The 13,797-nt window shown below is 35.1% G+C and overlaps 1 protein-coding gene across 1 annotated transcript; it reads left to right on the forward strand.

Moving 5' to 3' along the window:
• Positions 1–2,218: 2,218 nt before the first annotated feature.
• LOC110708361 (AT-hook motif nuclear-localized protein 14-like) lies at positions 2,219–11,634 on the forward strand. Its single transcript, XM_021886477.1, has 6 exons — positions 2,219–3,127; positions 3,900–3,946; positions 8,755–8,886; positions 10,637–10,789; positions 10,888–11,128; positions 11,283–11,634. Exons 1-6 carry the CDS (start codon positions 2,728–2,730, stop codon positions 11,345–11,347), a joined length of 1,038 nt encoding a protein of 345 aa, XP_021742169.1. The 5' UTR covers positions 2,219–2,727; the 3' UTR covers positions 11,348–11,634.
• The last annotated feature ends 2,163 nt before the right edge of the window (positions 11,635–13,797 follow it).

The raw sequence follows: 13,797 nt of genomic DNA on the forward strand, positions 1-13,797 counted from the left end.
CCTAGTACCATGGAACGGTACAAAGTGCCATGTCATGACACCAGTACCGTTATACGATACAAAATTTATCATTTTTAAAGAAAAATAGTGTTAAGAAAAGAATCGGGAAGATCTTAGTGTCGTGGCACGACAATAGTATCGTCGAACGGTAAATAGTACCGTGGCGTGGTATTACTTTCCAGTTTTTAAGCATTTTAAAAACATCTATAACTATAACTTTTAATCCGTAATTTGGAATAAGGCATATAATGTAGGAATTTTTTTTTTAAAAAAAAACAAAACCACACCCAAATATATAACTTTTCTAAAAACCTTTTTTTTTTTTACAAAATTAAAAAAAAAAATCACTTGCAAAACCCAAAACCATTAGTATCACCACCCTCTCTTATTCCGGCCTGTTTTCGACTACGGGGTCCACGTTTCATCACCCTATTGGCCAAAATTACCAAATTTATTAATTTTTTTTTACAAAAATCCACAAGCAGCCCACGACAGCCACCCCATTCCCCTTGCTTCTTCAATCTCGCTGCTACCACCACCTCCATAGCTTGTTGACCTTATCAACCACCTAGCCCAACCTTGCGCTGCCAGACGACCACCCCACAACCTCCCTCTCTTCCCTGACGCCCTCTTCTTTGTCCCTGTTGTGTTCCTTTCTTTCTCCTCCGCGCCACCCAATTTAGCCCTTGCAACACTGCTACGATATTGATCAATTCCAGCAACCTCATTCGACCTCCAAACAACCAAAATCAGCCACCAATTCCCAGAAATGGATCAATTTGAAAAAAAAATCCCCAAATTAATTTTGTAAGAACCCTACTTTCAATTCATGTCAAATTGATTAATTATAACATCAAGTATTATTTTTATTAATCAATTCGTAACACTTCAAACAACAAACCTAAATATACAATCCCAATTGAAATACATTTTGCTAAGGAGAAGGGGGGTTTCGGGACAAGGGGTGGGGGTTGAGTGAGGTTTCGTGAGTAGGGGGCTTGAATTGGTGGGTTTAAGAGCAAGGGTGGGGGCAAGGGTAGTGACTTGGAGGGTTGTTGGTGGTCCGGAGGGTGGTTGATTTGGTTGGGGGTTGGCTGTTCTCGGTGGCAGGAGAAGGGGAAGAAGTGGCTGTCTTTTTTGTAAGAATTTTGTTATTTTATTTATTTATTATTTTTTTCGGTTAATTTTGGCTAATAGGGTGATGATACATGGGCCCTAAGTTAGAAAACAAGTCGGAATAAGAGAGGGGTCGTGATACCTACTAGTTTTGGATTTTGCAGGTGGTTTTTTTTAATTTTGTAAAAATAGGGTGGTTTTGTAGAAAATTGGTGTATTTGGGGTTGATTTTTTTTAAAAAATTAAATAATATATCATTGGAAAGATCTTTAAGTCTACTTTTCAATTTAATTGAAATCAGGTCAAAAGCTTTTGTACGTAGATTTTAAGATACAACCGTTTTAGTGCAAGGGTGTTAGTTTTAGGCTGAGTTTGATATTTCGTTCGTATTTTTTTTCGTTATAACTCAGAATTGGGCAAAGCTTATTTCAAGGACTATTCAACCAAATAAATATTTGAGTCAAAGTTATAGGGTCACAAAATCAGTTTTGTCCGTTTTTGGGTTATGGTCACGAAAAGAGAAAGTTGGGTGATGGTTTGTGGATTAAATGGAAATGTGTTGAGCTATGAATATGGTTTTAATCACTCCAAAAGATTAAACTCAACCCGATCAATATTGGCGGTGAAATGTTATTCATCACCGTATTTAGTTTTTTGGAGACATTTTTAGGTGTCTACCTAGCTATTCATAGTTATTGATTATTGATGTACTGTAAGATCTATATTTATTTAAATATATGCAAACATTTGTTTCTTTAATAAAATTTTACTTTTTAAAAAAAAAAAAAAAAATATGCTCCGTACTAAATACACACCAGAAGATGACACGTATCATGATTGGTGTGTCTTTTGGTATATAATTATTCATTGATTGAGTGATTTTTTACAAAGTAACAGTTTGAATAAAGTTTAATCATTAAAAGTTACTCAAAAACTAGTGTCGAACATGCTCATATTGTAATGTTCCAAAGTACTTGTTTTTTTTTTCTTACTCCGTACTTTTTATTTGTCTAATTGTCCATTTACATAAAATTTTATGCAAATAATTTTCACTAACGAACAAGTAAATTGAGACGAAGAACCTTTTCTTTTGTTACAGAGTATTGTTGTTTTCGTTGTCAAACATGTTCAAGGATTTAAAGTTGATTGACACACAACTATCCTATTTCAAGTGATTAGATCTTTTCTCCAATTACATGCTTCAACATACTTTTGAAATTGAAGAAGATTCAAATCCTATCCTTTCAATTGTGGGACACACATACTACTCCCTCATAAATCAGATAACTCTCCCTACATTTCATTATCATCATTATTATCAATACTATCAAAAATTATTTTTTTTAAAATTTTTTATAAAAAAAGTCAAAATCTCATTCACAAGTCACATTTTTCCACTTTACCCACCCTTTAATAAAAAGTAAAACACACTCCCAAATAATCAATCTTAACCACCTCAACCCAAATCCAACGGCCCAAAATTCTCCAAAATATTAAAAATAAAAACCTAATTTTTATTTCTTTTTTCTCAATTTATTTATTGAAATCAATTCTCCAAAAAATAAAAAAAATAAAAAATTCCCTAAAAAAATCTTCATCTTCTTCTCTCTAATGGAACCGAATGAACAAAGCGGACTAACCTCTTACTACCACCCACATCAACACCCTCACCCACAACAACCTTCCTCCACTCTCTCTCCTCCTCTGCCGTCTTCCGCCGGCGCCGGCGGCGGTAATTCTCCGGTCACTAATGGAATGTCCGACGGCACTGCCGGCGCACTCTACCCTCAAACAGTAGCCGGAAAAGCGCCGACTACATCGGAGCCTCAGCGAAGAAAAAGAGGACGGCCAAGAAAATACGGAACCCCTGAAGCTGCTGCCGCCGCAAAAAGGGCTGCCGTTCCTTCTTCTATTAATAAGCGGAAAGAACAGCAGCATCACCATTTTATTCATGGGTCTTCTTCTCACTCCTCTTCTGCTTCTTCTAAGAAGTCTAACTTAGTTTCTGTTGGTGAGAATTTTGATGTTTTATTTTATTTCTGTTTATTGCAATTGTTAATATGAAAAGGTTTTTTTTAGCTTTTGATTTTTATTTGTTTAATGTTGGTGTTGTCTCCATAGTTCAGACAACTTGTCTTTATTAATGTTAGGAATAAGAAAAAGATTTGTTTAAAGATGGTATTTTTAATTTGTTTGTGAAAATTGGGGCATTGCTGAGTTATATTTGCAATTTGTATTTATTAGAATTGTTTTTAATATAAGATTTGTTTAAAGATGATATTTTTTATGGTGTTTGTGTTAATTGGGGCATTGCTGAGTTATATTTGCAATTTGTAAAATTTATTAAATTTTTTTTTAATATAAGATTTGTTTAAAGATGATATTTTTATGGTGTTTTTATAATTGGGGCATTGCTGAGTTATATTTGCAATTTGTATTATTTTATTAGAATTATTTTTAATATGCTCGGTTGAATTCTTGTGGTAGATCAATAAGCTGATGTCTCTGAGTTAATTGTATCCTCACTTGCCGAAATGATAATAAAAATTCAGTTATAGTGTGATCTATGCATCTCTTGTATTAAACTTTGTTGAAACTTATTTTAATTGTAATCTGAATTTTCCGTTATCATAACTGATTTGTAAACTTATTTAGTTTGAAATTATGAGATCCGAAATAGATAAAGTTAACAATATAGGGTTTTACATAGTTGTAAAATTATATTTAAGTTCGATGAATTCTTGATTGTTTTTTCCCTAATTGAGTGAAAATGCTTTATGCAGGCGGTCAGGGGTTTACACCGCATGTCATCAATGTACCTTCCGGAGAGGTATGGAATTTTAATTTGGTGTAATTGCGCCATTATTTGTTGAATGTGATGTTCTAAAAGTATATAATTTTAATATCATCTTTTGTTTCCTTTTGAATTGTGTCATCTACTTGGTAATGGATTTTTTAGTTGTGTTCATTCTTTGTTTAAGAACTTTCAAGGTTAGCATTTGTTTAGGATAGGGAGGGGGGAGAAACTAGTTTACTGCCAAGTGGGAGTGAAGCTTTTTTTCTTTTATTTATTTTGCTGAGGGAGGGAAAGGATAATGGCAAATTATTTTTGTGCTAATTTTATGGAGAGAAGTAGAAAACTATGTTTTACGGAAGTTTGAAGCATGAGCATGGAAATAGCATTGAATTGGTGATAAGCACCAGCTCCTTTGGTTTGTGGATATGGAGACTTTCAATTCAACTGTCATCTACACTTTTGATTTGTGGTCAGATGCCCCAAAGACAATGTTCACCATAGGATGATAAGTGAGTTTAATTTCGTGTGAGCTTAATCCCTGTATGTATTGAATTGGTCTAGTGGAGAGGAGTTTCTGAGTTGAGAAGACTGGTGAGTATGCACAACTTCCTTTACAATAGCATGCCAGGTTTTTCAAAAGATAATAAATCGTATTTTGTGTGGTCTAGACTCTGGAGACTGCAGTGATATCTTTTGGGAAGATTTACACGGGTTTAAAAACATTTTTTGGTTATGAATTAAGTTAGGATGTTGTGTTGTATTTTCCCTAGTACATTGTTTTGGAAAAAAAAAACAATTATGAATTGGGCCTAAAAGCTTGAACTCTGTGAAAATGATGAAGACATGTATGGTTTAACCAAATCACCATATTAAAGTAATCGTATTTCTTGCAATGGTAATGGTTATCAATTTTACTGAAGTAATAGGTGGGTGTTATGAGTGGAGACAAGAATCCAAAGCTGAATGCTGTAATGAAGTTGCTATTGGGGAATTTGTGGTAGACACCAATGAGTACTCCATTATGAATAACTTCATAGCTTAATCCGAAATTTCAACTCACATCTTCAAAGACAGTCATCCTTGAATAAGTGACTGACTGCTAGATTCTTTCTTGATCCACTAAATATTTCTATTTGTCCTGTTTATCCTAGACAATTATAATGCGATGGAAATTGGGTATCCTTTCTATACCCAAAGCTTTCTTACTGTTCTTTTAATTATTCACCAGACCCATATTTCCATTTCTGGATTGCTGTTCTTACTCCTATCTGATCTAAGCTGTTGTTTTCTGATGTTTTCTTGGACTCTAGCTTCCTGACACAAATTGCAAATACTTCCAACTTACTTACCAGCTATCTAGAAGTTGATTTTAGTTTATGCTGAAAGTTGAATACTTGAAACTGGAAGTGATTGTGGCCCAATCATTGGAATGAGATGAGTGAGCGGTTTCAAAAACTTTCACTTTTAGTTCTAAGCTTTATAATTCAATTTTGCAAGGAGTCAAGCAAACATTAATGGATCCAGTAACTTTTCAGAAGTTTTCTTTTCCTTATTTTCATAGACGGATAGATAAGAAAGAATTTGTCCTCACCTCAATGTTTTGCTTTGTATAGTTGTTGATTTGAAGAGCTGAGTCACAATTTTGGTGGCTGTCTTGATTTGAAGAGACAACTGCAACACTTGGAAATTCATGTGCAATTAAAAGTAGCATAAAATGTAATCCCTCTAATCTAATTTTATCTTCTACTGAGTTGATGCTATGGAGACAATCAAGAGTTTGGAAAAGTGAGGCTGTTGTTCATATGGCATATTGAGGCTTGATTCCATCTTAGCTACCTAAAATTTATCTGGGACGACCTATATGGTTAAGTAGAGGATTATATGTAGGATTATATGTGACTGAGGGATTGTGTGAAAATGTGTAAGAGTCAAATTGAAGGTGAGAGGGGAGTAGATGACGAGTCAATTCTAAAAGTGTGATTTAGCAATAAAATTAAGTAGTTTAAGACTTTAAGGAGAGGACATATGGCTGTTGAGGTTTGTGTTTTGATGTGGAAGTTTCACTGTATATTGCTTAATGGTAAATTTTACCCCAATTAAATTTTGTCCTAAGTCCTGAGTTATATTTTTCTTAGAAGAGAGGTTGGTGTGTAGACTTGCTGTACTTATTTAGGTCTGTGGATGAGAGGTCATTGTGATGATTCTAGGGGTATGCTACCTGACTTGAGCAAGTTATGCATATTGTTGTACCCATTTGTTTACAAGGGAGGGCATTATTGCACATTTTTCCACTTATTAGATAAAACATACATTGTAGTTGTAAATGAGTGATGTGGAAATTTTGTTAAGATTACAGTTCTAGGTTGATCTACTTGTAAAGTGAGCTTTAATTTAAAATTCAATTTAGTCATTGTTTAGTTGACTTTAAATACATTATACATGGGAGTACTGAAGTTCAAATTTCAAGGAAGTAAAAGTTTGAGGAGTTGTTTGGTTGAAGCTTCCATGGAACTTGGAAGTTCTTGCACAAATTGGGGCAAATTGCTCATCTAGCCACCTTTAGGTAAGTAGAACTCCCCTTGGGCATGTTTACTTTCTATAATTTTTGTGCACTTCGTAAGAAGTGTAACTCCATGGGTATTGAAAATTCAAGGGAAGTGTAACTTCTGATATGCAACTGCCAAAAAAACCACTCAATCTTGCATTTTACACTTCAATTTTTTTATTTGAGTAACGATCTATTCTAAACTATCAAGTTACTTTGTTCTTTGATTATTTGAATTTCTTTGGTCATAAGGAGTTTTTTTTAGTCGACTGCATAGCAAAAAATTTCATGATAGCCCATTTGTTTGGTTTCACTTGGTTGAGTCTCAAAGTTCATTTTTGATGCATTTAATTACTGGGGCAAATGTGGTAGTTTCTCACTTTGACTTGAAAGTTCATGTTGCAACTTGTTTTACTACCTCCGGTCCAAATTACTCGTAACTTTGGGGTATTATTTGTGAGATATAAAAAATTCCAAAGTTGCGAGTAATTTAAACCGGAGGTAGTATATGGATGGAAAGTTTTCTGTTGTATTTTAACAAGAAAATGTTGATAGGAATGATTCCAACTTTTGGATATTTAATCTCACCTTTTTTATTAACTAGAAAATTCTCAACTTTATGTTCTTAGTCCTTAACAATGACAAAAATTTTGGTAAATGGTTTTTTTCCATGTCAAATTCTACCTCCGTTAAATAGTATTTTTAACAAAGAGCCCCAACACGGACTCCAAGGCAAAATTTCTTAAGGGTGGTTAATGAAAAGTAAGGGCATGTAATTAAGTACTCTTTCCGTCCCTTAATTAGATTCCTACTTCTCTAAATGCTAGAAATAGGAATCTAGAAGTAGGAATCTAATTAAGGGATGGAGGGAGTAGTAAGAAGAGAGAGTGGATAATTCCAACCAAGCTACCCACAATTAAACCACCCAACCACCAAGGCTCGCTAACAACCACCGACACCGCCTTCACCGCCCACCTACAGTTTGAACCACCCACACCACTATGAAAGCCATCAACCCCACGAAACCCACCACCTCGAAGCCACCACACTATGAAACCCACCACCACAAAACCCATCATTCCCACAAACTCACAGCGAGAACCACCAGATTTGTAATCAAAACTCTTAAAGGGTGTTCTTCAGTACATGCAAATGGGGTTGAAGGAGGAGAGAAAGATAAAGGGGAAGATGAAGAAGGTGAAGAATTAGTGAGTCAGTGTATGAATATGGAGAAATTTGTTGTTTATCAAAAGATTAGATAATTGAACTAGGTTGGGTTGATGAGAAATGAGTTATTGGGGAAGATGAATTAATCTGGCACAAATATTTAGATGAATTAGATTATATTAGTTTTAATTAATTATGTTTTAAGTTTGTAATTGAAGTTGAGAAGTTTTAAGTATGGGTGTTTTTGTAAATCCATTAAAATAAATTTACTAAAAATGGAAAGATTTGGAAACGTTGCAGATTATGTTTAGCATCCGTTTTTAGTAAATGTTGCAAAGAATATTTAACGGAAGTAGTATAAATTTAATAGAATTTTTAATGGAAGATGTCATTTGGTACATTGTCAGATTCACCTAACCCTACACCTCCATATTGGCACAGAAACCTGTAAGATACCTACATTGGTCACCGTCACCTAGCATGGTAGCGTACCTAGACTTTATCATCCCTCCTCCTTAGCATGTTTTTCTTATGTCTGTGTATGTTCTCATCACCTCCAATCCACCTATGATTGTAGGATCATTTATGAGTGTTAGGCTTGGGTATGTGTTCAAGAATTAAACATGGAAATTTCTAAAGTGTTACTTGTCTTTCACCCTTTTGGCCCAGTATTTAAGTGTTTATGTTTGAGCTAATATGGTATCATGTGTATCATATAGCTTACCACCACCCACCCCCCCCCCCCAAAAAAAAAAAAAAAAAAAAAAAAAAAAACTGTGTTGGTCAGAGTGTTGCATTTAAGATAAAAAACCGAAGGGAGTACTACATAGTTGGGGAAAATGAGTTGTTTGTCTCTTTGTTGATATACGAGGGACATGGGTGGAGATGGATGTAGCCAAATGTTGGGTGGGGGGAGGGAAAGGTGTTGGTGAAATTGCAAATAGTTTCTCTTTAATGATTATTAGACCTCTAATTTATCTTGTTATCCTCATCTCTATATGCTACTCTGTCTCCAATACCATATTATGCAATTGTGCTTTCTTATAGAGTTATAGGTTTAGTTCATCATTAAAAGGGCAATGGGGCATACAAAATCAATCTTTAACTTTGTGGTAATTTTTTAACACAGGATGTTGGCCAGAAAATTATGTTATTTATGCAACAAACAAGAAAGGAATTATGCATCTTGTCAGCTTCTGGTTCTATCTCTAATGCATCTCTTCGACAACCAGCAATTTCTGGAGGCAGTATTGCATATGAGGTACCGTAATTGTGATTTTCCCTTTACGTTTTTGAATCAGTTTAGAATAGGCACTTAGTTGAGACTCCTTCATAAAGTCTCCATACTATTGTTTTGTGTTTATGTCATTCACTTTCCTTGGATTCTTTATAATGAAATATTGCCTGCTAAAGTAGTCTCGAGTGTCACTAAAAGTCTATGTAGTAGATTATGTTTGCTTCACGTCACGTCCCGTTTGGGCTCTCGCTCAAATAGGTTGATCTTGCACAATTGTGCCTTGTGTTTATGTAATAGACTAGATAATCTGATTTGTATAATTATATAAATAAGCAGAAATTTAAGACTAAAAGCTTGAAGCCTTGAAATTATACTAAGCTTACTAATGGTTTCTTACAAAAGGGTAATAGGTTTAGCCTACAAAGCTCATATTAGTGACTTGAGGTCACAACTCTCTAATAAGTGACTTGAGGTCACAACTCTCCAAAATTCTGCCTACCTTCTTCTTTCTTCCCTCTATCTATTTATGCTAAGGCTAAAAACTACTAGCCTAATAATACTAGACTTTCCAAATTGCCCCTCTTAAGGTTAGTCTATTACAGTTTATTGTATTCCACATTTCCATCGCCACCAGGTTTTTTTTCATGTTCCAGAGCTGTATTTGATGCAGTTGTGCTATGGCAATGAGCGTGTAGTTATGTATTTTGTCTAGACACCAGAGTGGAGAATTTGCTTAAAGTTTGTGAACATATTTGTTGCTTAAAATATTTTTGTAGAAGAGTAGAGTTCCAAGACCCTGAAGTATCTTAAAATATTTTGGCAAACAAAAATGGAGGAAATTTGTCATTGAAAGGTTGATATTTCATCTAGTCAGTTAGTAGCCCTGGAAAAGTACCTTTGTAGGCCAATCTTATGATATATTATCCATGCTGATAGTAAGAAACGGACGGCCATTGAAAGGTTGATGTTTTATATAAGTGGTTAGTAACTTTAGACATTGATGGGTTAGTCATTTTTGCTCCAATGTGCCCTCCTATTTACTATTTAGTTGAAAAAGCTGCCCAAAGCCTTTAGATATAACAGAAATTATTGGAAATTACTGTTATTTACTCTTTGAGATGTGTATCATTGTCTGTGTGTGAATAATAGCTGCACTGAGGGCTTTAAAAGAGGCTTAGAAGTCTGGGTCTGAATACAGATGTAATTCACATGAGAAGGGTTTGAGGCAAGCAGTTTCTGCAAACATGGTTTATCAAACTCGGAATATTGTTCGGTTGTTCCTAGTAGTGTGTTAGTGAATACTGTTAGTTAGATCCAGTGTTTAATCAGACATAGGAAGCAGTTGGACTTTTGTAATTTATCAATTAATTTGCCCCAGTGATTTATTGCCTTTGTAGCTTTAGGTGAGCTAGTTGTACTATGGTGCGCTTGAGGCTCCTGAGGAGCTGTAGATGCTTGTGCTACAAGTGGTTCTCGTCTGGGTTTCGAATTACATTGTTGCTGCTTTGAAGCTTCTTTATACATAACTTTAAGGGATCATACTGCTCTTTGGTTAGCTTGATTTTCTTTTAATCTTCATTAGTACTTGTGTAAATGTTTCTCTACCTGGAGTTTTGCAGCTTTTGCTCTTCATTTATGGCTTCATGCCTTGATTTTTGCTTTAGTATCTCTAGTCCAAATATCTCTACAAATGCTGATATGCAAGATAGACCTGCTTGCCTCTTGTTTGTTGCATGGGAAAGCTTACATTTTACATTTTGTGCTATTTTTTCAGGGACGTTTTGACATTATTTCGCTTACTGGATCTTATGTGCGCTCAGATCTTGGAGGCAAGGCAGGGGGCCTTAGTGCATGCCTTTCCACTACAAACGGACAAATTGTAGGAGGTGGTGTTGGTGGTCCTCTAATAGCTGCAGGGCCTGTGGAGGTACCATACATATGCTAACTTTTGGATATATAAATCTACCCGAAATCCCATTTTTGTTAAAAATGTGTTCATATATGATTGATTGGTTCTATATACAGGTTATTGTAGCTACCTTTCAGATGGACCCCAAGAAAGATGTTAATGCTGGATTCAAAGGCGATGTGTCTACCAGTACAATGCCTTCACCAGTTTCAGCTTCAACTGCAGTTTATAGACCAATAGTTGAATCTGCTGGAGGATTTACAGTAGCCACTGGGGGTGATGATCATCAGAATATGGATGGAAGTCCGTTTATGATGCAAAGTCAATGGAGAAGTGGAATTAGCTATGATATGGGAGGTAATGTTTCTTATGTTTGTTTTGAAACACGTCAGTTTCCTCTAGGTTCTATTATGCTTTTTATCTATTAGGGCCTAGAAACGAGAACTTTATGCTGTGTTGCATGCTGAGGTCTGTATGGATACTGAGGCTGAAATATGTTGCCATTTTACAGGAAATACCGGCCACAGCTCACATGATTCGCCTGAAAATGGAGATTATGAGCAGATGCCTGACTAGATGTTCGCTTTATTTGGTTGCCAGTCATTTAATATATTAATCACAGGCCTTGCCATGCTCATGAGTTGCTTTGTTAGGTGAAGTTAGATATATATTTCCTATTCATATGGACTACAATTCGATACATGTACAGGTGACTAACAATCTTTCACTCATTTTACTCTCGATTTCTGCTGCTCACGTTGCTGTAGCTTTGATCTTAACATTTTTAGCGATTGTTAAGCCATTCACATTATATGCCTGTGCATTTTCCACATATGTGAGATGATCCTTTATTTTTAGATTTCCTTTGCTTCTTTTATCAGTGATTTCTGATGGCGGTTTGCTGTATGGGGGAAATTTTTGTAATGGTCACACGAAAGGAAACAATAAAGACAACTTATAAATATCAGAATCATATTAATATTGCTACGATGTGATACAAAACTACATGTTTTCGAAAGGTACATTAGAAGCCATCATATAGGTTTTAGTTGATACAATGTGTGCAAGGATGCCAAGATTATGATTTTAGCTATAATCAACTTCAAGTCCTACAAATATCTCCCTTGATAACAATATTTGAATTTCTTTGACTTGTCATTTTTTTTTGCAACATCAATAATCTAATATTTTTAATGACAGGCAAGATTAAATCAGTGGATCAAATCATCCATATTATCATTGTATGTTGGATCAAATCAGTGGATTGTAACTTGTAAGATTGTGAATCATATGAAAATCAATCAAGAGTGAATAAGATCCTACAGTCATTAAGATTCTACCTAAGATCTAGGTTGATGACACAATTTTGTGATCCGATTAGGAATTTTATGATACGCAAGATCTAAAGTTATTCAAAGAAGTTTTAGAACATTTTTTTTTTTTAAGATTTGTGAAAAGTTCATAAGAGAGGCTCGCTTACATCCATTCTAAAATGTGCTATGTTTAAGGACTTTAAAGCTTGAAGGATTACAACATACACAGTTTAACAAATATACTTTGTCTGTTTTTTGTTTTTTAATAGGAAAAATACACTTTAATAATCTCAATTATAGGCGATTTATTTCTAATAATCTCAACTAAGGTTTATTATCTAATAATCCAAAATACGCTATGAATTTTACTTCAACAGTCCTAACCGGTCAACAATGAGTGAACGACCAAACCATGACACGTGTTGACATGTGATTGGTCAAAAATTATAAAAGCTAAAACTTTTGTAAAAAAAAAAATATTAAATTAATATTTAAAAAAAAAAAAAACTAACACCCCAGCACTCTCCCCTCTGTCCTTCCCCCACCGTAAAATCCTTAGCAACCCTAAACCCCGCCTGAAATCGGACGACCGCGCCTTATAAAACCCCTAAAACAGCCAGCCGACCCCTCCTAATCCCCAAAACCAACACAATGGTCGGCTGTAGTACGTTAATTAGCAGACCAACAGCAGAATCAACCAGTTAGTGGAGAAAATGCGACGGCGGCGAATACAAGGTTGCTAATTTGGCGCGCGAGATGATGAGGGAGATGCGATGGTTGTTGGCAGCGTTGCTGGTCGGTGTTATGAGATGTGGGCTGCTAGGTTTTTGTGTGAGATGCGGTGTGGTGGTGCGTGGCTGGGTCACAGTGAATGCCTTGGTGTTGCACAACTGAACTTGTGGTTGCTGCATGGTTTTGGGGGTCGGGGATGGGTGGTAGAGGCCAACTGGCTGTTTTTGGTGTTCAAGGGAATTGGTCGATCAGTTTTCGGCGAGGTTGGGGACTGAGATTAGGGTTCCAACGAGGGTAGGGGTGGGGAGAGGTGACTGGAATTTTGTTTTTTTTTATTATTATTTTTTAAAAGTATGTTTAATTTGTTTTTTTTTAAAAAAATAACTTTAGACCATTCACGTGTTGATATGTGGCAATAATTAAAAAAAATAAAAAATCTCTTTCAGCATGTCACCTGTGAGGCGATGAATGAAAATATTGGAGGCAAACTAACCCCACAGTTGGGATTTAATATACCTTAGTTGGAATTATTAAAAGTAAATCGCCCATAGTTGAGATTATTAAAGTGTGTTTTTCCCCTATTTGCAACACTTCTCTTTTTACGCTTGTCGATGCATGATTTCAATCGTTAATATCTTAAGTTATTAATATGTAAAATTATTAACATTTGATATTAAAATAGTATACATCGAGACAAATCTAACATGATTTCACATATTTATATTTTTCCTTATCTATAAATCATTAAACTTATCTATAAAAAAAAAAAAGAGTAATTATGTTTATGTAGAGCTCAATATTGTATCCACTTGGTTGTTGGTTATAAAAAGCAGGAACACCTTATTTTGAGCTTTGGTGGAGACAACAACTACATGAACTACATGTGCATGCAATTATGTGAAGGAAAAAACATTTCTTCATAATTTTTTATGTGGAAATTGGGGCGGATCAATAGTAACATGTAGGAAACCTTTTGCATGC

Source organism: Chenopodium quinoa, unplaced genomic scaffold (genome assembly GCF_001683475.1).
Source record: "Chenopodium quinoa cultivar QQ74 unplaced genomic scaffold, ASM168347v1, whole genome shotgun sequence".
NCBI lineage: Eukaryota > Viridiplantae > Streptophyta > Magnoliopsida > Caryophyllales > Amaranthaceae > Chenopodium > Chenopodium quinoa.

Coding starts and splice junctions, on each gene's coding strand:
- LOC110708361 (XM_021886477.1), top strand. CDS start 2,728: ATGGAACCGAATGAACAAAGCGGACTAACCTCTTACTACCACCCACAT. Junction 3,947..8,754: donor TCAATGTACCTTCCGGAGAG/GTATGGAATTTT, acceptor TTTTTAACACAG/GATGTTGGCCAGAAAATTAT. Junction 11,129..11,282: donor AATTAGCTATGATATGGGAG/GTAATGTTTCTT, acceptor GCCATTTTACAG/GAAATACCGGCCACAGCTCA.